The sequence below is a fragment of the Panicum hallii genome, chromosome 6 (assembly GCF_002211085.1).
Source record: "Panicum hallii strain FIL2 chromosome 6, PHallii_v3.1, whole genome shotgun sequence".
Taxonomy (NCBI): Eukaryota; Viridiplantae; Streptophyta; class Magnoliopsida; order Poales; family Poaceae; genus Panicum; species Panicum hallii.
In genome coordinates, this window is record NC_038047.1 from 42,947,980 (window position 1) to 42,970,849 (window position 22,870).

The following is a 22,870-nucleotide window of genomic DNA, read 5'->3' on the forward strand; positions in this document are numbered from 1 at the left end:
TCCCTGGAGGCCGCACCGAATCGGGAGCCATTTACGTGCCACTGCTACCACGTCGGGCATGCTTGCCCGGCATGGCCAAAAACGCTTGCGCATCCCAAGGAACAGTGGCTGTGATCGTAGTCGCAGGGAAGTAAATTTTACACAAAATAGACTACGCGAGGCTTAGATCCCCGCGTCCCAATCCAATCCGCCGGTGCTGCTTTTTTCATATTTTTTTCTTTCCGTTGTCTGGTTTTGATCTCTCAGGGATGTAACTTTGTATTTTTTCTGCTATATCAATATTTTTCTACTATATTAATAAAAACGCACTCGTCGAATATTGTTCGTAAAAAAAATTGTAGTCATAGGGGAAGAAATGGGCAAGCACGGCATTGAACGCGCACCGCTTACTCCCGGCGACAAAAGGTTCGGCGCCCCGCAGCGACGTCGCTGCATCCCTTGGGCCAGGTTCAGCTGCATGCAGCTAACCAATCGCACCCCTAACCTTCGGAAGCGATGGCGACGTCACGACGCCCCAAGTTTCCGGCCGTAGTTCCCTGCACGGCACGCCGAACGCCTCCGGCCTTCGTCAACCTCGCAACGCCGGCCGCAGAGCTGCCATGGAGCCTTAATGGTTATAACTGCCACGGAACGGAACTGCTGTGACTGTGAAGTGACGGAGAGGCTTTCGCTGCCGCGGCGAGGTCCATGGACCAAGGCTACGGCTACGAGGCCCGCGTGGAGCGGCCGGTGCGTCGATGCGTTGTTTCTGGGAGGGGGAGAGAGGTGGTTGCAACTTGCAGCGTGCGGATGGATGGCCATACTTCCCGGCCACAGATCACAACGACGACAACCAAGGGACCATGAACACCAATACATAGAGCACATGCTTTCCTAAGTTTTTTTTCTAGCAAAAACAAACCAATGACATGCATACCTGGTAGTTTCAAAGATCTGTAAGGTTCATGTCGGTCAACTTCAATAACAACAAACCCACACATGACACATGGAAGCTCATGAGCACAGCATGTCAACACCACGATCCAACCTCGGGTAAACTATGCGCTTGCGCGACCAGATACTTTCACAGCTCAACAAATGCCTCAAGCTAGAGCATGTCAGCTCAAAGTCACACATCTACCGTGAGACAATCACATTCCGAAGGCTCTGGTATAGATATCATTTGAACCCAGCATGTGCAAGTTGTTCACTTCACTTGGATATAGCATCCTCGACATGTCTGGCATAAGGGTGTTGTTCCCTTGTCTCAAATCACTCCACCCATCCAAGTGACCATTTGTAAGCTGTGAGTTTCTGGCTTGTTGAGGCATCTGCGCATAAGGGGACACATGACCATGGCTCTGCTGTAAAAATCTGGATGCCAGATAATTATCATTCATAGGATTGAAGGCATCTTGAGTATGGTCTGTGAATCTCAAGTTTTGATGAGACTGCACATTCGGTTGCATCTGTAACTGAAACCTTGGATCATTATTTGATGTTTGCAAGTGGGCTGGAAAAGCATGGGTATTTTTCATCTCCAGCCCTGAATCACCAATTCCAGGCATCCGCCCTTTTCCCACTGCCAGTATGGCAGGATCATTAAATTCTATGTCATTTGTGTGCCTACCAAACGGAACTTGATAATGATTACTGTTGCTGCCCAAAACATTATCCCGGAGACAAGTTTCTGTCAAGTACCGCAAAAAGGTATGAGAAGTCGAACTTGTTTTAAGAGAACAAGCAAAGAGAAATATTGAGAAAGTAAACAAACCTGGGTACATTGAGCCATACACCTGATTAGACCCATCCTGTGATGAAAATCCAGAGGTAAATGCAGAAGGGAATCTAGAAGGGTGGTTGGGCCCATCCTGTAATGAAAGTCCAGAAGAAAATGCAGAAAAGGATCTAGAAGGAGGATTAGGCCCATCCTGGGATGATAATCCAGAAGAAAATGGAGAAGGCAACCTCGGTGGGGTCTTATACACTTCCTGAGATGAAATTCCAGAAGAAAACCCAGGAGGGGGATTCAGACCATCCTGGGAAGGAAATCCAGGAGGCGGGACTCTTGCTGGTGCTGAAAATCCTGGGGGTGCAGATATTTTAGATCTTGACGAACCTGAGAAAGCAAATACTTCATAAGCACACAAACTTATAACTGGTGAAACATCAAAATTACAGAATTACCACCAATACATCAACGATCCACCCACCCCTCAACTTGAATAAGCTCTATAAAATATTAGCCCCGACTTGTTACAGTTTTATACATGAACATGAAGCAACCTTCTGTTCCTGAACATTAATCTCACAACATCCATTGACCTAGTCATACCACGATGTGCAAAAATCTACCGAAAATATTTTGTAGATGAATTTTTTGCTATCCTTTATTAATTGAGCAACAATATTCCAGAGTTCTATAAACGTATGGACTTTATAAATACACCATATGTGTCATTTCAAATGTTTAAATAGCAGTTTAGCACAAAAACTTGAGGGGTAGAGCGTACATCTGGCCTATGCTCCAAAATCTGTGAAAGAGCAAAAGCTATCCTGCAAATGTTTTGAAACCAAACGGCAAACGGCACTTAATATGCACTTCTCCAAACAAAGATGGATTCAGTTCTTAGAAAACGGCAAACGGCTTGTTGGTTGAGAACCAGAGCATGGAGTTGATAAAGCCAGGGTGTCAGTGAGTATTGATGCGCAGGGTGTGTGTTCATTGCTTAAGTGCAAGATTCAGGCAATTATGGAGCTTCGTATGTGCGTACATACATGCAGTTACAGGTGCATTGAAATTTAGATATTCAGAATACTAGAACAGTAACAAGTCAGAGGCATTTGGCCAAAGGTGTAGTTGATGCAGTTTAAATTTCCTAAAATCCAAACTGCTAAGACTCATCGAAGAGCAAATTGTAATTTTGATGATTATAACATCATCAACATGTTTTTGCGTGTGGAGTGTGGACTAGCCAGGTTTTGCACTCGTGAAGTGTCTCTCTAGCTTAACAAACATTGTTTCGGCTAAGGCCATCAAATGGTTCTAATTAAAGAGGGCCTTGTTTGTTGTCAAAGATTACAGGATAGAAAGATAGATCAACAATCCATTTGCATGAGTCAGAATATTTTCACCAATGTTGAATGAAAAAGTATAGCAAAATAAGATCATTAAATTACAGTATTCATCATTTTGCTCAGTCAGGTACAGAAGTGAAAAGGTAGTACTCACCAGTAGTTGCCATATCTGACACAACAAGAGAGTTGCTATTGGAAGCATCATTGTCCAGAGATTGGAATGCACGACCATTCTGGTAAAAACTTCCTCGAGAAATCTGGGGTAGCAAACTGAAATTTTGATCACTAGCACAGTTTCTGAGAGATGAATCCAAGTTTCCTTGGTTATCCTGTCTAGCAAACGAAAATCTGGACACTCTGCTGCCAGATCCTGATTTCCATGAAGGTGCAGTGAAAGGGACATCATTATTTTCAGATTCTCTAAGCATCCTAAGAAAATTGTTAGCAGGCGAAAATGAATCATCCCACAGATTAAACTCTGATGACAACATATCAGAAATTATTCTGCTCTCATCCTTATTTACACTTACTGTGTTGTCAAAACTTCCTACACTACCAGTTCTTACTGAACCCATTGCACCAGGCTGATGACTTCCCATTCCAGGATGTCCAGAATCATTACCAGGTGTACATACAGTCCCTAGCCCATCTTGACCTCCATTTAACAAGTCACGAGCCTTATCGATTGAAGAAAACCCACTCTGCATCTGTGAAGTTCTAGTATCAATCGTCAATGTAGGGTTACTTTCTGTATCATTCCACAGTGAAGTGCCTAATGTATTAGGAAACCTAGCAAATGACGAATATGATGGTTGGTCTGAACCATCCATCAGCCTACTATGAAGTTTGTCAGTGATCACTGTAGATCTTACTATATCATTTAATGGAGTCGCACTACAACTTTGCTGCTCTGAAGTCCAATCAAGATGCTTATCAGAACCATACTGACAAGAGAGAACTGTATCCTTATTTTCTGAAGGTAGGAGCTCATCAAGCTTCATATGAGATTGGCTCTTGTCAAAATTCTGACCTATGGGCATGGTAACAGACGTGCATGGCATCGCATCTGGTTGATGATTTCCTGCCATACCATGAGCCTCATCATTGCCATCTAACTTTATTGAAGATATCTGAACAGATAGCTTCTCAATGTCAGTCTCCCTGGGTCCACTTTCCTCTAGTATTTTCTCTTCGGCAGCAAGACAAGATTGGCAGTTTACATCAGCTGAAGTAGGGCTTTTAGGAGTAATCTTGGTAACTGAGCTATCACCATCACCAGTCTTTACATCTGATTTCAATATTACTAGATCTGATACAAAATCTGAAGGACGTTTGCTGGTAATGTTCATTGTCACGTCTTTCTTAGGTGATATTGGTGACTTGTATGCTAGATGGGTTAGCTTTCCATTTTCTTTCGCAGCTTGAATTTCCTCACTTCCTTTTGACATGCCATCTGACACTACAATATCATCGTCATTCCAAGCTGAAGGTATTGTGGAGAAGTCTATGTCCAGTGATGATAGAGAATGTGTTTCCTTCATAATACCAGGCTTATACGGCTCTATGGTCTTAGATGTACTTTCTTGTTCTGACACTTGCCGTCCTTCAGACATTTTTGGCATTGTACTTGTATCGTCATTCCACGAAGAAGGTATTATTGTACTTGGAATAGTTGAAGAACTGGAAAATGAATTAATTTGTGGTTCTGCTTTTGATTCCGTTTGAGATTGTGATGATGTCACCCCACTAGCTGTTGTCCTGGCATTCAAGTCGCGATGCCCCCTGCATATAGAAAAGGGGGAAAAAATCAATAACACGGTTCTCATTTTCAATATATAGTGAAAGATAGTGGAACACTCCTAGAGGTACCATACCACGAGGAAGCTGGTGGAAGCGTCGACCTCCCAGAACTACTGTTTGGAGGTGAAAGTCTAGGCTGGTTGTTGGTATTCTGTACACAACAAGGACAGTTAATGCAGTATGTAAGCTAACACATAAGAAAATACAACAGATTAACCTAGAGTAGAAAGCAGCATGAAGATTAACAAAACAACGTCTTCAAATGAATTTTGAATATTCAGCATTAAGAACATACAAGAGTTCCGTTCTTGATTGTATGCTTGGCTGATACCACTGCACTGTAAGAGAAATCATCAGCTGGAGGAGGCAGTACAGTGCCTGCACGTCTTTGCGAAACACTAGATGCCATCTGGGGGACTCTGGTCCTGATAGGAATGTAGAAGAGTGAATTGAAAGTATCAATTGATGCTATGAAAATTGATTTAGCACAAAGTTAGTTATCAAAGAAGTACTTAATATATTAAACATCCACATTGAAGCAGACCAAAATTCTTATAGGGCGAACGTGCGCCGCTGGTCAATAGTGACGAACGATGGACTGGTTAGGGTTCAGGGTTGGGTTAGAGTTGGGGGACTTGGGGGGAAATCAATGCCGATGGGATTAAAGGGGGTGGATGGGGGCGGCAGCCGGACAGGCGGTGGTGATGGTCGCTGGGAGGAGGGTCGGCGGCGAGGGCACCGCCAGCGTGGACGGTGGAGGACCTCCGGTGGGCTGTGCCGGCAGCGGGGGCGAGGAGGACGACGGGTTAGGAAGGGTGGGGTAGGTTGGCGGCAGCGGTAGGTGGGCGGAGGGGCACGGCGGCGAGTCGCCAGCGGCCGTCAGCAGTGGTGGAGGCGGGCGGTGGCGGGTCAGATCGACAAAGCATCGAAGGAAGAAGAAACGAAGAGGGAAAGGAAGAAGAAGATAAGGAAGGAGTGCCTGCGTTCACTGCAAACGGGTCGCGGCGCGCGACCGCCCGCGAGTGGCCCCGGAAGCGGTCATACTATTTTCTAAATCAACTTACACAGAATACCAACAGCTTATACATAGTAAGATTTCGCTTTTATTGTTCCAAGAGACTAACTACTATATCCATAAGTAGAAACATAAATGGTGGTTTTAAAAAACAACCGCAATGCCAAATGGAAAATGGAGCCACAATACGCGTACAAGTAGTGTAGGCAGAGAAGGAAAGCAATAGCCAGGACTCGGACAGTGGCTTAGGGCTACACTGAATGAAGGAAGCAGAAAAAGTAACTGAAGTTCCAGAACATCAGTTAAAACAGCTCAGTACTACCTCGTATATGCTGAGATGACCTCATCTTTAGTGAAACTATCCTCCTGACCACCTACTTCATGCAAATAGAGACAATCTGGATTCCCACATGTCTGGAAAGTCAAGAAACATTCAGGATGAAAGGATTAGGTAGAGTACTAGAAAATAAAGCTATCAGAATGAAGCAACAAACGTACCATGTTCCGCAGCCATGCATGGCAATACTTCGTAGTACCAAAACATGCTCTGCAACAGTCAACAACCATTTTAGTTACCACATTTGTAAAATTTCTAGACGAGAACAAAGTATAGAAGCTCACCTTAAAACTTTTCCTTCCAAGAAAAAATTGTGCACAGCTTGAATACAACGGATAGCCTCTTCTTCTTTGGCATAAGTAATATATCTGTACACATTTGGCAGTAATCAGTCATTGTTTAAACAAGAGCGGAAATTCTGAATAGAACTCTTAAACAAACAAATAACAACCTGCTATCACCAATAAGTGATGTTTTAAGCATCCACACAGTCACCAATATGTACCTCTTAACTGCATGTTTCTATTGTAACATATTTACAAACTACATTCATGACAAATATGCTCATATCATTTTCAATATTCGATCTAACGTTCTAACTATATCAAGAGGTATTGGTGGTCAAAGTTTAGATGCTTTCGCTGCAACACAAAAGATCACTTATGTGAATGTTAGTAATTTGTAGCAACAACACGCAAAAAATAATACCAAAGGTTCTTAAACAATTTTGAATCATGATTATCTAGATCTGGAACAAATAAGTAGGCAATATAAGCTGAAATCTTCAGAGAAAACCAATTGGTTTATGTAACTGCATGCATGTATAAGCACAGCTAAACCAAGAAGTCATAGCAATGTACCAACACATGGGAAGAAATTATGCAAAGAAAGTGTTGATGAGAAATCAAGCACTGACTGGAAAGGCGCTTTGCATCCATCTGAAACTCCCAGAAATCACAGCTATAAAGAGATATTTCTCCTTATGTTGGCCATGAGGAAATCAATGTTGCTTTCAAAGTATTGCTACATAAATCAGGTGGCCACAGGCAAGTCACACAGCTAAGTCGATCAGACCTTAAAATGAATATGGATATAATTGTCATCTTTTTCACCAAGTTTCGTAGAAAACCGCCAAATACAGTTGAAGTCTCAATTTACTTTCTTATAATACTAATGCTCTAGTATGACAAGGAAGCATACAAACTTGAAACATGCAAGTGGAGGATACCTATTTGATATATCAAACTGGTTAACAAAACCAATGTCTCTGCATATGAAGCCAAAACAGATCATGCATGTACAACATGAGGTTCAAAGAAGCATACACACTAATATTGTTGTTTGCTGATGCCTGCTGGGAAGGAGGCCCAGTAGGACGGGAGACTGAAACCTTCAAAACTTTCCCATATTGACCAAAGTATTCCCTACGCTCAAGAACCTAAAACAAAAAATAATAGTAGTGTTGGTATGAGAACTAAAATTTAAACATGCCGTGTAACTTGGATGTATCTAGTTGAGAATAATGATATGGTGCTCACACTCTCATTGCATAAATGTGCAGGTAGCCCAATTATGTACACCAGATTTCTCTGGATAACCCTGACACCAGCCAGATGCTTCTTAGCTTCTACGGTAGATGTTGCTGCTGCTGCTGCCGTCGCTGCCTTTGGCTTAACCTTTTGGATCTTGTGCTTCTTCTCTGCATTTTTCTCTGCCACCATCCTGTTTCCATAAATGAACATAAGCTGGAACTTGCTATAACAAGAAACCTTTTCACAAATGGGTAATGTTAACTGAACTGAAATAAAAGCTGAAAGGATTTATATTCACATGATAAAAGGGTAATCCCAAATGATGTAGTCTGTAGAAGAAAAACTCAAATTGATTGATACGAACAGAAGCATTAGGAGGGTGAAAGAAAGCATGGCTGCTGAAAGTTTCTGACGAACCTATTACATGTGGCAGCCATTTTGACAATCCTGTCCTTGTCGTAGGGAGTGCGACATGCAGGGCAACGGCCCTCTGTCTCCTCCTTCTCAGCCATGTCTATGATATGGTGCCAGCACCAGACACAAATCTGAAGAGTTGGTACATAAACAAGAAAAATTGAGTAAATGGCAGTTAGGTGCTTGAGCTCATAGTTGTTGTGGCTGCTGCAGAGGCAACAGCCAAGGCATACAGTTGATTGGTCAGATAGGAGGATTATTGATATGCATACATCATATCCGCATTTGCATGGCTTGAGCTGCTGGTCAGTGATGTCCATCTCCTCGGCGCAGAGCGGGCAGGTATGGTCTCCATCATCGCTCATGGTAGTACTGATTGATGAGAAGTCAGAAGGAAGAGCTGTTAGAATCTAAATGAGGAAGAAGAAGACACCCCAGACCGAAACAGATAAAGAGACCTACTATAATCAATAGAAATAAATCAGACATTAAAGCGCCCAAGAAACAGGGGTCATCGAACTTTGCCCAATTCTAACAAATCAGTCATCAAACCAAAATCTACAGCTAGAAATATATCAGGAGGGAAAAATGCCCAATGCTTCAAAGCTGATTTCATCTGGCTGCTATGTAGGTTTTCGCACCGACGTTTTGCCCTCGCACCACTAATTCCTTTGCGATTTCAGATTGAGCACTGGATTTCTCCCCGTCAAAAAGCCCGTCGTGAACCCGTTTTGACTCAGCCGATCGATCTGACATGTCTTCCTCAACCTCTCGCTTTCCTCTCTGTGCTACGACGCGTCCCTCCCCTCCGCTGCCGCGCCCCTCCTGTGGGCCTGCTGCTCTGCACCCCGCACCCAACGGCGCTACTCAGCCCCTCTCGCCATGAATCATAGCTCTCAAGTCCAGCACTCCAATCCAATCCAACACCGAAATACGAGAACCCGCAAGAGAAGAGAGGGAGAGGATTGCGTGCCTGAGTTGACGTTGCAGGTGGCGATCCATCTTCCTATCTGACTTCTAACTCCGATCGAGGCCGGCGGCGACGGCGACGGCGACGGGACGGGGAGCGCAGAGGCAGGAGGAGAGGGATCGCCGCCTCGCCGGCGTCCAGACCAGTCAAAACGGCTCGCGAAGCGGTGGCGCGGGGCCTGGCTGACGGAACGCCTCGTTGGGGGAGACGGCGGGATCGGATTTCGACTCCAGTCGACGAATCCGGCGAGTGGAGGGAGATGGGTCGAGGTCGGATGAATGGGCTCCCGAGTTTCCGACTTCCTTGCGTGCGGCGGTGCGCTGGGCAGGCAACAGGGAACAGGGAAGATGGTGTGTGCGGTGGTGAGCGTGCGCTGGTGGACGAAGAAGAGGAGCGGAGGCGCAGCCGCGCAGGCAGATGCTAGGCAAGGTGCTATGCAGCGGTGCACCGCTAGATATTGATCAAGTGCTCGATCTATCAGCAGCGTTAGGGTTGACGAGTTTGGGTTTCAGGAGCTGCTCTCTTCCACGACCTCAAATCCTCGGTAGACGGAAAATCCGAGAGTGCTTGACGAGCGGAACGGCGAGGTGGTATGCTACCGATTATCCATGGTGGAGGAGATCGGAACCAATTCCTCTGCAGTATCGTGAAGAACTTAGAATTATTGACGTGTAAGTTCGGTTCTATTTTTTAAGTCGATGGCGTAAGTTCTGTACCGCAGAGAAAACTCGTTTGAAAAAGATCGTAATAGCACAAAATGGTAATAGGGTGGAAGAAAGATAAATGCGCCGGCGAGATGAAAATTACAACAATCCATTACCAATCGATTACCACTAATACGTAGTCCCCAAATAATCTTAAAAAATCTCTTTATTTATCATGTGTCTATAAATTGATGGTTTGTTTGATCTTTTTATGATTTTCCAAGCAAAACATAAGTAGATCCGGATACGTACACGTGTAGGGTTGCTATATGCGCACACTTGAAGAATATGGTATATGTTTTATCTAGTGATGAGATTTGAAGATATCAAAATGACATAGCTACCTTATTTTAATTTACTTTTTCAAAAAACTGCCCGAGCAATTAACCTATCACCAAGATGCAATCATTTAGAATTTCATCACTCTATTTATGTGATTATCATTAGCTGATGTATATCCTTCCCATAAAATTCACGTTGAAACTATAATTTATTGTGCTTCTTACAACAATTTTACATTTGATGATTGATTTGTTGGATCTGGCAAGCACATTCAATAATAAATTTAAGTTAGACGACTAATAATTTATGCAATCATACGAGGTTTAATTATATGTATTTTTTCCTAGATATTTTCTTCCTACTCATATTCGATATATAAATCGACTTTCTCATCATTCTTACCTCTTATCCATTACGATGGTCATGATTTGCGAAGGAGATTACATGTAGCTGCTGTGAACTGAGGAGATAGACGTCTCTAATTATCCATATAAATAGGGCTATAATGTTCATTTGTCCTCTTATCTCGCCAATCAGATTGCATATGTTTATCCTACATGTTAAGATCTTAATATTGTTACTTATTACATATGAGTTTACGGTAACTAAACATGTAGGTCATGCGCACAAGAGCACGTCTATTAATTTGAAAATTGGAGAAGAATATCACGTGTGTTACTTTTTAAATAAAATAGAGTTGTACAAGTATAAAAAAAAATATTTCTCTTTAGGGTGATATTTTATTAGTCACAATATATTTGCGACATGTGGATGTCTATCATATTGTATCTAGTTAAGATATTATATTATTTCTCTATGATCTTCAAGGAAATGTGTTTATAGTTCGGCATCATTTGTTGAGTCGTTATATAACATCCTCGCTAGCACTCATATTGTTTTAACATTATTTTTTATTATCCATTCCGCTTATATGTCATTATATGTAAGTTGGGATTTAACGTGGCTCGTCTTGTAATAGTACCGTGACAATTATGAATTCGCTTAACTAGATGTATATGAGGAAGATGCATATCAGAAGTAGAGGGGGGGAAGGGATGATGGCTGGACTTTATCAGCTATGATTACTGAGATATGTGATTTGTTTATCCTTTTATTATTATCATCTGGTTCCTTGTTCCTCTTTTTTCTATCTATTTCCCTACCGTTTTAGGATCAATCTGTTTTGCAAAAGAAAATCCCATTAAATTTTGCTGGCTTGCTATATAATTAGGCGAAATCAAAACGACCGGTTTTATCCTGCACCACTATTTTTTTTCAGGATTTCAGATTTAGCGGTGTGTTTGTTTCCGTCCTTGTCCCGTTCGGCGTTACGTCAGCCAGGCCCGCACCGCCCTTCGCGTTGAGGCCGTTTTGACTGGCCTCAACACCACCAGCGAACCCTTCTTTCCTCATCGCCCCTGCCCCCTCTGCCCCCCTGCGCTCTACCCTGTCGACCTCCCTCCCGCTGCCTCACCGCCGGCCTCGATTGGAGTCGGAATCAGATTGGTAGATGGATCACCACATGCAAAATCAACGCAGGCATGAAATCCTATCCCTCTTTTGTTGCAAATTCTAGTTTTCGCTGTTGGATTGAAGAGCGGATCTCGAATAGGGCAGCCCTTCTCGTTCTGAAGAGTCATTTATTTTTTGCGGCGCCTCTTCGAGTGCTGAACTCGAGTTCTGATTAATGGCGGGAGGGGCCGAGTAGCGCGGCAGGTTGCCAGGTGTAGAGCAGCATGCCCACAGGAGGGGGCGCGTTGCGCAAAGAGGAGGAGAACGAGAGGTTGGAGAAGACGTGCCAGATGGATCGGTTCGAGAGTCAAAACGGGCCCATGAGGGGCTGCTTGACAGAATGGTAGACGGAGAGAAATTCAGTGCTAGGATTGGATTTTTTTACCCCTCTCCCGATGTGTTTCTAGTGTTATTCGATAAATTTAGTTTTGATGACTGATTTGTTAGGAATTGGGCAATGTTCAATTACACTTCAATCTTTTATGTATTTCTTGTGTGGTTAAATATTTGGGGTTTCTGATACAACAGCTTAATGATTGTGTGCAATACGAGTCTTATCTGTTCTGGTCCAGGTGTCTTCTTCTTCCTCATATTTGGATTCTAACAGCTCTCGCTTCTGACTTCTCATCCATTAGGACTACCATGAGCGACGATGGAGACCATACCTGCCCGCTCTGTGCTGAGGAGATGGACATCACTGACCAGCAGCTCAAGCCATGCAAATGCGGCTATGATGTATGTATATCAATAATCCCATTATCCTATCAATCAGTCTGTACTTATTGTCCATTGCCTCAGCGCCAGCCACCACCCCAACAAGTCTACGACCTCAAGCAACAAGCTGCCATTTACTCAATTAATTGTCTACGTGCGCAACTCTGCAGATCTGCGTCTGGTGCTGGCACCACATCATAGACATGGCTGAAAAGGAGGAGACAGAGGGCCGCTGCCCTGCATGCCGCACTCGCTACGACAAGGACAGGATTGTCAAGATGACTGCCACTTGTGAGAGGTCCGTCACAAACTTTCGGCAATCATGCTTTCTTTCACCCTCCTAATGCCTCTGTTCTTAGCATCAATTTGTGTTTTACTTCGACACAGTACAGCATCTGGGATTACCCTTTTATCAAGGGAAGCACATAAAAATCAATCCTTTCAGCTTTTATTTGAGTTCAATTGACCTGACCCATTGTGAAAGATGTATTATGTAATACAAGCTCCAACTTATGTTTGTTTTCATGGAAACAGGATGGTACCGGAGAAAAATGCAGAGAAGAAGCACAAGACCCAGAAGGTTAAGCCAAAGGCAGCAGCACCTGCAGCAGCAGCAGCAACAACATCTACCGTAGAAGCTAAGAAGCATCTGGCTAGTGTCAGGGTTATCCAGAGGAATTTGGTGTACATAATTGGGCTACCTGTACATTTGTGCAATGAGAGTGTGAGCACCATATCATTGTTTGCTACTAGATCTTGCTATTTTCAAATCTTAATTCTCATACCAACACTACTATTATTTGTTGTTTTAGGTACTTGAGCGTACGGAATACTTTGGTCAATATGGGAAAGTTTTGAAGGTTTCAGTTTCCCGTCCGTCTGGGCCTCCTTCCCAGCAGGCTTCAGCAAACAACAATATTAGTGTGTATGTCTCTTGAACCTCATGCTTTACATGGCTCATATGCATGGACATTATTTATGTTTTATTTCGGTACTGATCAACCAATTTGATATATTAAATGCATATCCTCCATTTTTATGCAATTGCATGATTCGAATTTGTATTTGTAGTACTAGTTATAGAATTGGTATTATGAGAAAGTTAATTGAGACTTCAATTGTGTGAGGTGGGTTTCCACCAAATTTGGTGAAAAAGATGACAATATGTCCATACTCTTGCAATCAGTGCAGTCATTTTAAGGTTAATTTAAGCTACTTAGCAGTGTGATTTGCTTGTGGCCACTTGTTTTTTGTTGTGACCAGTCACAAATAAATCCCCCCCATTCCCCCCACCACAAATATGTGACCATTTTTGTTGTGTGCAATCAAAGTATCTAAATTTTATCATTGATACCTCTTGACATAGTTAAATTGAATATTTGAAAAATGATATGAGCATATTTACATAGTTTGATTTGATTGAATATTTGAAAATGGCTTGAGCATATCTTTCTGGAATTGTAGTTCTGTAATGTTATAATTTTTTTGTACTTTGTAAAAATATTATAATAGAAGTTATTAGTCAAAGGTATTGGTGACTCCAGGGATGTCCAAAACATCTATTTGTGACTCTGGGGAGTTTTTTGTTTGTATAAGAATTTGATACAGAAGTCATGCTTTTGCTTAAACGATAACCGTGTGCTGTCAAATGTATACAGATATATTACTTATGCCAAAGAAGAAGAGGCCATCCGGTGTATTCAATCTGTACACAATTTTGTCTTGGAAGGAAAAGTGTTAAGGTGAGATTCTATACTTTGTTCTCACCCAGAAGTTTTACACAACTTAGTTGCTCAAATGGCTGTTTTCTGTTACAGAGCATGCTTTGGTACTACGAAGTATTGCCATGCATGGCTGCGGAACATGGTACAATTGTTACTTTATTCTAATAACTTCATCTACTACTACTATACCCAATTATCTCATCTTGAATGTTTCTTGGCTTTTCTCAGACATGTGGGAATCCAGATTGCCTCTATTTGCATGACATAGGCAGTCAGGAGGATAGTTTTACTAAAGATGAGATCATCTCAGCATATACGAGGTAGCACTGAGCAATTTTAATAGATGTTCATTCTTTTAACCCTAAGCCACTCTTTGAGTCCTTGCTATTGCTTTCCTTCTCTGCCTACACTACTTGTGCGTGTATTGTGGCTCTGTTTGGCATTGTAGTTGCTTTTTTTAAAAATTAAAACCACCATTTATGTTTCCACTTTTGGATATAGGAGTTAGTCCCTTGGAACAATAGAAGCAAAATCTTACTTTGTATAAGCTGTTTTGGTATTATGTTGATTTGGAAAAAACGTGACGTCCTCTTCAATGTGGATTGTTAATATATTAAGTACTGCTTTGATAAACTTTTATCCCTGTTGGCTAAACAATCTGATATTTTCAATTGATACCTTCCATTTACTCTTCTATGTTCCTATCAGGACCAGGGTCCCCCAGATGGCATCTAGTGTTTCGCATAGACGTGCAGGCATTGTATTGCCTCCCCCAGCTGATGATTTCTCTTACAGTGCGGTGGTATCAGCCAAGCATACAATCAAGAATGGAACACTTGTATGTTCTTTGTGCTGAAAATTCAAAATTCATTGGAAGACTTTGTAGTTTTGTTAACCTTCATGCTGCCTTTTAGTCTAGGTTAAACTGTTGACATCTCCTTATTTGTTGGCTTACATACTGCATTAACTGGCCTTATTGTGTGCAGAATACCACCAACCAGCCAAGGCTTTCACCTCCAAACAGTAGTTCTGGGAGGTCCACGCTTCCACCAGCTGCCTCATGGTATGGTACCTCTAGACTGTTCCTCTATCTTGTGATATGTGTTGAAAATGAGAACTGTGTTACTGATTTTTCCCCTTCTCTATGCGCAGGGGGCATCGTGATTTGAGTGCCAGGACAACAACTATCGGGGTGACATTATCAGAGACTCATACAAAAACGAAGTCGAAGCCTCAAAGTAATTCATTTTCAAGTTCTTCAACAATTTCGAGTACAAGAATACCTTCTTCATGGAATGACGATACAAGTACAGCACCAGCAACGTCTGAAGGATGGCAGTTGTCGGAACAAGATAGTACATCAAAAACCTTACAGCCATATAAGCCTGGTATTGCAAAGGAAACACAAGCTGTATCATCATTGGAGTCATCAGTGGACATAGATTTCTCTACAATACCTTCAGCTTGGAACGACGATGACATTGCAGTGTCAGATGGGATGACAAAGGGAAGTGAGGATCAAGTTGCAAATGAAAATGGAAAGCTAACCCATCTAGTGTCTAAGTCGCCAGTATCACCTAAGAAAGACATGACAGTGAACATTACCAACAAAACTCCTCCAGACTTTGTACCAAGTCTAGCGATATCGAAATCAGATGTAAAGACTTGTGACAGTGACTGCTCAATTACCAATATTGCTCCTAAAAGCCCTACTTCAAATGCTGTACACTGCCAATCTAGTCATGCAGTCGGTGAGAAAATACTTGAGGATAATAGAACCCGGGACGCTGTCATTCAGAATCTATCTAGTCATGCAATCGGTGAAAAGTTACTGGAGGATAATAGAACCCGGGATGCTGGCATTGAGAATCTATCTGTTCAGATGTCTTCAGTAACATTAGATGGCAAATATGAGGTTCATAGTGTTGTAGGAAATCATAAACCAGATGCAATGCTATGCACATCTGTTGTGGTGCCCATGGGTCAGAATTTTGACAAAGACCAATCTCATCTGAAGCTTGATGGGTCCCTACCTTCAGAAAATAAGGATACTGTTCTTTCTTGTCTATATAGTGCGGACAGTCATCTTGATTGGAGTTCAGAGCTGCAAAGCTGTACTGCGACTCCTTCAAATGATATAGTAAATTCTTCAATTATTACTGAGACACTTAATAGTAGGTTGATGGATGGTTCAGCCAAACCATCATATTCATCATTTGCCCGTTTTCCCAATACATTAGATACTTCGTTGTGGAAGGATACAGAAACTAACCCTGCATTGAAGATTGGCACTAGAAATTCCTCACAGATGCAGACTGGATTTTCTTCAATCAATAACACTTGTTCCTTGTTAAGTGGAGGTCAAGATGTGCTAGGGACTGCATATACACTTGGTGATGTTTCTGGACATCCTGGAATGGGACGTCATCAGCCTGGAGCAATGGGTTCAGTAAGAACTGATAGTGTAGGAATTTTTGACAGGACTGTAAGTGTAAATAAAGATGAGAGCAGGATAATTTCTGATATGTTGTCATCTGAGTTTAATCCGTGGGATGATTCATATTCAACTGCTAACAATTTTGTTAGGATGCTTAGCGAATCTGAAAATAATGATGTTCCTTTCACAATGCCTTCATGGAGATCAGGATCTGGCAGCAAAGAGTCAAGATTTTCGTTTGCTAGACAGGATAACCAAGGAAACTTCTTGGAATCATCTCTCAGAAACTCTGGTAATGAGCAGAATTTTGGTTTGCTACCCCAGATTTCCCAAGGAAATGTTTACCAGAATGGCCTTGCATTCCAATCCGTAGAGAATGATTTTTCCAGTAGCAATTCTCTTGCTGTGTCAGAAATGGCAACTACTGGTGAGTACCACCTTTTCGCTTCTGTACTAGACGGAGCAAAATGTTGTGTCCTGTAAGTGAATGACCTTGTTTTGCGTGTTGCACTTTTTCATTGAGCATTGGTAAAAAAAATCTGACTCATGCAAATGGATTGCTGATATGTTGGTGGTAATCCTGTGATTTTGATGTTTTCACTGTAGATAAGTTTGTGTGCTTATGAAGTATTTGCTTTTCCAGGTACATCATGGTCTAAAGTATCTGCACCTCCGGGATTTTCAGCAGCAGCAAGAGTCCCCCCTCCTGGATTTTCTTCTGGATTTCCATCCCAAGATGGTATTAATCCACCTCCTGGGTTTTCTTCTGGAATTTCATCTCATGATGGGTCTATACCCCCTCCTAGATTCCCTTCTGGAATTTCATCTCAGGAAGTGTCTAAGCCCCCACCTAGATTGGCTTCTCCATTTTCTTCGGGGTTTTCATCTCAGGATGGGCCTAACTCTCCTTCTAGATTCCCTTCTGCATTTTCTTCTGGATTTGCATCACAGGGTCGGTCTAATCAAGTGTATGGCTCAAAATACTCAGGTTTGTTTACTGTCTCAGTTTTTTTTGGCTTCTCCTAAAACAAGTTTGATTTATCATACTTTTTTGTGGTGCTTGGCAGAAACTCTTCTCCGGGATAATGTTTTGGGCAGCAACAGTAATCATTATCAAGCTCCGTTTCGCAGACACACAAGTGACGTAGAATTTAATGATCCTGCTATATTGGCTGTGGGCAAAGGGCGAATGCCTGGAATTGGGGATTCAGGGCTGGAGATGAATAATACCCCTACTTTCCCAGCACAGTTGCAAACATCAAATAATGACCTTATGTTTCAGTTATGCATGCAGCCGAATGTGCCGTCTCATCAGAACATGAGATTCACAGACCATATGCAGGATGCCTTCAACCCTATGAATGATAATCACCTGGCTTCCAGATTTTTAGCGCAGAATCATGGTGCCGTATCCCCTTACTCGCAGAGGCCCCAACAACCTGGAAACTCACAGCTTATAAATGGTCAATGGGATGGATGGAGTGATTTGAGACAAGGGAGTAATACCCCTTTGTCAGACATGTTAAGGATGCTATATCCAAGTGAAGCGAACAACTTGCACATGCTGGGTTCAAATGATATTTATAACGGAGCCTTCAGAATGTGATTTGTCTCATGGCAGATGCAATTTTGACTTGACATGTTCTTACGTGGGGCTTTTGTGGAGTTGTGAAAGTAACTGGTTGCCCGGTACATAGTCTGTCTGATGTGGGTACTGGTTGTTGTGCTTCTGAGCTGCAACATGAGTTTTTATTGGGATTTTAGTTGAGCAACATGAACCTGAGCTTTGGTTCAGCCCTTTGAAATCACCAGGTATGCATGCTGCTGTCTTATTCAGCTGGTGGTATTATATGCAGGCTGTTTGTTCGTTATGCCCTGTCCTTACGTTTATGATATCTTGGTGCAACATTGACCAGTTCTTGTCAGGAATACATTATGAGTTGTTGTTTCCACATTACTTGCGCTTTGTGTGGTTATTGAAAGCAGCTGCTCTATGTGGTTGGTTCACAAACAAGTTAAAAGTTGACTGTTTGGTTGTCGCTTGACAGTATGCAAAAGATGCGCCGAGATGAGCCAAGCAACTGAAGGTGAAGTAGATGTGGTCCATGGGAAAGAGTTTAAGAAGCTAGGGTCAGAAGAGCATCTGCAAGTGTGCTGTATATATTTCGATGCTTGAAACACCAAATCAGAACTGATGCCCCATTTTATTTATTTTTTTTGCTGCAATGTGTGCAAATCTTGTGTGGGGTCCATAGTTCAAATAGACAGGCAGAAAAGGTACGTTTTTCCCTCCTCTCAAGTGCATTTGCCAAGCAGAAAGGTGGCATGGCTTGACAAGAATGAATCTACATCTTTGAGGGCCCCCCCCTCCTTGTGTCTGTTGGCCTACAGGCAGGCAGGCAGGCAGGCAGGCTGGAATGGATGATGTTGATGATGATGCTTAATGCGTTGATATAGTTATCTTTGTAATGATGATACGGTGCCTGTAACTTGGCAGTGGTTGCACAAAGCCACAAAATCCTCCGTTGGGGGGCTGGATGTATCTATCTATCAAGAGAGAGGAATAAGTTTTTTTTAAGGCGTGTAACAAGAAAGTCGTACCTGTATACTATATCGTGTCCTTGTGATCTCATCTCATGGCAGTAGTATGGTGTCGTTAGTTCACAAGTAGCATAGCCTTGATGAAAGCGCAAATTGCATCCATATTTCAGCTTTTTTCCCCTCCCCTCCGAAAACCATATTTTAGCTTCTCGTCGCGAGTGTCCTGCACCATACTTTCTTGCGCATGTATCATCCCAACTCTAAATTAAAGCTGATCGACCAGCAAGATCAAATGCATCCCCGGCTCCCTCCTCATACTTCACCCCGTTCGCCGTCCACGCAAACAAGACGGGCGCGAGGAACTCTCGACGGTGGCCAGTCGGCAGTCGCCACCTGCCATGTGAAGAAATCAGTCGCGGAGGAGCTGGTCTTCGTTCGTGCGTGATCTAGCTGCGACCCTCTCTTCACGAAGCAGGGCGGCGGCGACCCTCGATGGCGTCGCTTGAGCGCCCTCCGATCGATGGCGCCGTTACCTGGTCTTGCAGAAGCCGTGCTGCACCCCGCGGGGAGGTGGGCGCTGGGCGCTGGCTCACACCGTCGCCATAGGCGGGTCTCCCGGCCTCCCGGGCCCTGCCGCCATTAAACAACCCGCCGTGGCGCGCGGCGCACTCCAACCGCCTCCGCGCTCGGCCGCGTCGCTCCGATCGCCGTTGCAAATCTTCCCAACTAGAAGGCACGGCGCAAGATAGAGGTGGCAGCGGCGGCGGCGCCGCGGCGGTTCTGAAGTTCCTTTCTCTCTCGGCTCCGCCTCCGGCCGTGTCCACGGACAGGCTAGCATGACGAGCGTCGCAATGGCCGAGCCTCCCCCAGGTCTTTCCTTCAGCAAACGGGATCGACGAGGGCTGGCAGCGCACGACCGCTCGCATCACATCGCGCCGCGCCGGAGTTCCCAGCCGCCGTCAGCCATCGTCCACAATCTACGGCGTGGCAGCTGCTAGTGCATGTGCATGCCATCCTGGTGGTTTTCTTTTCTCCCCTTTAGAGAGGCCAGCCTGGTTGTTGAGGTAAGGTGAGAAGACAAGATCAAGCCTCCCTTTGTACGTGACCATGGTGAGATTCAGATCGAGTGCAAATGGCGCAAGGTCGCAATTACTGAAAGCCTCTTCCATCTTCCATAAGGCAGCTGATGAACAGCATTCGCCGTGGCACATCAAGCACTTGGCCCACACCTGGGCATGGATCCGGCACGGATTAGATCGATCGACACTACAGGGTGTCAAACTTTAGGTTGTGGATGGGATCATGGGAAAGAAAGATAGTGCCACTACATGCGTCGCAAAGCAGAGCAGCAGCTCATTTGCCTAAACATCGAATGGAAATATTGGGTTGGCGACTCAAGCCAACTCATTCATATGCTCTGGGCTTTTCTAATCAACGCGCGCGCGATCTCCGACAGGCCGCGAGTTTCTTTTTGGGAAATTTTTCTCATCCGCAACTTTCCAGTTTTAAAAACTTATAGCTTATGCACATAAATTTTAAATATAATTTTTTTTCCAAACAACTACTCAGGGAATATTATTTCAGCACAACTTTCGCGATACACAAATTTTTACGTATAACTTCTTTCAATCAACTTCTCAGAACATATTCTTTAGCGTAACTTTTCACGATATACAACTTACATGTATAATTTTTTTAGAAAACTTATCGGAGGATATTTTTTAGCATAACTCCCACAATAATATTATCAGGAAAACTTCTCACAAAACTTTTATGCATAAGTTCACTATCCAACTTCCCACAACATTTTTTAGCATAATTTCAGTGAAATATATATCAAACAAAAACTTCTCAGGAGCTAACACAATAGAAGGTAAAAATGCTGAAAAGGAAAAAGATAACACTTAGTTTACTCCGTGGGCCCTCTAGCTTTGACGGAAAGGGAAGGGGCGCTCCCGCGCCTGTCGGATCGATCGATTGCTGGGAAGATAAGTAGCGCGCAATGGTGAGAATGGATTTGCGACTTGCTCTTCCGTCAGATTATCTAGGTCCATTCTATCCGAAATAATTGACAAATAATTATGGGCAAAATGGGTTCAGTCAAGAAGGTGGATCTTTCCTGCAAAAAGAACACCTACTGTTTTTTCTCAAGTGTCAAACCATGGCCACATGGATGGATTTTGCTTTTCTCTGGAATTAAAGGAAGTTGATCATTTCTGATTAGCTTATAGCACATTCTTCCCTGCTCTGCTCGGAATGTGATAATACAAATGAATATGATCACTTCATAGACACTTCCCAGCGGGTGGTTGATAAAACCAGGTAATTTGAGCCTTACAAGGAACAATCATAGAAGTAACAAGTAGGAGCTTTGCAGAACCAGCACAACCTTGGCAATCATTATTTTTGAAACATGAGACGATAACAAGAGCCTCCATTGCTAACTAAACCAAAGAAGAACAAGATGCAAAAACCTGTTGCGCTGTTAGAGTTCAGATTGCAGGCCTCAAACCTGAAGGTAGCTATCCAAAATACACTAATGAAACTTCAGTGAGAATAAAAAAAACATGTCGTCAACGGATGAATCCTGACTGATTCTGATAGAACCGAGTGGTAATTCAGTAAACGGGCTAAAATTTCAGTCATTCACGCATCATCTTCCACCACCATTTGCTCTGTCCATATCTTTTTGAGCAAGAATTTTTTTTTGAGCAAGCTCTGTCCATATCAAAACCAGTCTATGGGTGAGTATCTCATTTATGTCATTAGTTTACGGACTACCAAGTCTTGTTCAGGTTCAGATTGGGCCCATGGCTTGGCATCCGTGGGCTGAAGGGCACTGAAAACACAGTTTTGCTCATGCAGCATTGCAGCAACATTCAGATGTCCTGGTGATGTGGAGTTTGCGAGGACTGAGTGGTGCACATTGTTTTGGTTTTTAGCTTTTTGTTTGGGATGTGTTTGAGTGGTACGATATGTTTGTTGAGAGATTTGGTGTTGGGTTGTTGCGTTTCTATTTTATTGTATTGCTCAATCTAAGCTTTCATCTTCTTTTTAATATAATCGACAGCTCTCCTGCCCGGTTCGTTCAAAAAAACATGTCCTGATGAATATTCAGGCAACTGGAGATTGATTCTCACTTCTCAGCTATATAAGCGCGAGATCTTTTTTCACGCCCGTTCTTCCAAATGTATGCTGCTAGTCAACTGCAAATGTGAAGACAGCCCAGCAAAGATCAGCATGCTCGCCATTTTCACCCCGGCGAGACACGCGCCCCTGGTAGCTTCGTCTCCTGCCGCGAACCTATCTCGAAATTAGCGACGGCCAGCCTCAGTTTCTCGGCTCCAAATTTCGCGATGAGAACTGCCAACCTGGATCAGGTGCCGCAGTTCAGCTTCCGCCGCCCGCCCGAACTCCCAACGCGGAAGCGCGCCGCCGCCGCTGCCGTCACCGCTTCACGATGCTCCCTCTAAATCCGGCCTTCTCCGCGCTCACCGACAATGAATGAAGTGATTTACCTCCGAATCTTTCACCGCCGTTCGCCCATCTCGATCCGTCGGCCGCCCTCTGCTTCAATCCGTAGCGGAACATCAGTTTCAAAACGAGGGACTTATTTATAGATGTTAAGGGTGCTATGTGATGGCGATCCAATATAGGAGTCTAAATAAAAATAGTTGGATCGATATTATTAATCTCGATCCAAATGAGGTGCTTAATTGTAAATATGAAGGGGTCTATGTGAAAAATATCCCAGCCGCCGGCGCTCCGGCCATGGACGTCCTCTGCTTCACGGCCACGCTGCGGCGTCACGCCCCCGAGACCTTGTCGCTT

General features: G+C 43.4%; 2 protein-coding genes across 2 annotated transcripts; one reads left to right on the forward strand and one right to left on the reverse strand.

The window, feature by feature from the left end:
* Positions 1–857: 857 nt before the first annotated feature.
* Positions 858–9,775, reverse strand: LOC112896220. Its single transcript, XM_025964142.1, has 13 exons — positions 9,129–9,775; positions 8,428–8,527; positions 8,159–8,286; positions 7,748–7,931; positions 7,535–7,647; positions 6,494–6,577; positions 6,371–6,419; positions 6,195–6,286; positions 5,153–5,282; positions 4,932–5,008; positions 3,212–4,839; positions 1,754–2,098; positions 858–1,669 (listed from the first exon to the last, which is right to left on the reverse strand). The coding sequence occupies exons 1-13, from the start codon at positions 9,155–9,157 to the stop codon at positions 1,131–1,133; spliced, it is 3,498 nt and encodes a 1,165-aa protein (XP_025819927.1). The 5' UTR covers positions 9,158–9,775; the 3' UTR covers positions 858–1,130.
* Positions 9,776–11,498: 1,723 nt separating this feature from the next.
* On the forward strand, positions 11,499–19,106 carry LOC112896799. The gene is made up of 14 exons (XM_025964930.1): positions 11,499–11,650; positions 12,259–12,358; positions 12,508–12,635; positions 12,872–13,061; positions 13,150–13,262; positions 13,996–14,079; positions 14,155–14,203; positions 14,290–14,381; positions 14,770–14,899; positions 15,048–15,124; positions 15,214–16,925; positions 17,142–17,486; positions 17,566–18,310; positions 18,547–19,106. The coding sequence occupies exons 1-13, from the start codon at positions 11,622–11,624 to the stop codon at positions 18,102–18,104; spliced, it is 3,588 nt and encodes a 1,195-aa protein (XP_025820715.1). The 5' UTR covers positions 11,499–11,621; the 3' UTR covers positions 18,105–18,310; positions 18,547–19,106.
* Positions 19,107–22,870: the final 3,764 nt, after the last annotated feature.

What these genes read in the sequence shown, in the direction of transcription:
- LOC112896220 (XM_025964142.1), bottom strand. Translation starts at nt 9,157, where the DNA reads ATGGATCGCCACCTGCAACGTCAACTCAG. An exon ending in CACCTGCAACGTCAACTCAG is followed by an intron (nt 8,528 to 9,128) that starts GCACGCAATCCT and finishes CTCATCAATCAG; the next exon opens with TACTACCATGAGCGATGATG. An exon ending in GTCATCTCAGCATATACGAG is followed by an intron (nt 5,283 to 6,194) that starts GTAGTACTGAGC and finishes CATTCCTATCAG; the next exon opens with GACCAGAGTCCCCCAGATGG.
- LOC112896799 (XM_025964930.1), top strand. Translation starts at nt 11,622, where the DNA reads ATGGATCACCACATGCAAAATCAACGCAG. An exon ending in CTTCCACCAGCTGCCTCATG is followed by an intron (nt 15,125 to 15,213) that starts GTATGGTACCTC and finishes CTCTATGCGCAG; the next exon opens with GGGGCATCGTGATTTGAGTG. An exon ending in GTCAGAAATGGCAACTACTG is followed by an intron (nt 16,926 to 17,141) that starts GTGAGTACCACC and finishes TTGCTTTTCCAG; the next exon opens with GTACATCATGGTCTAAAGTA.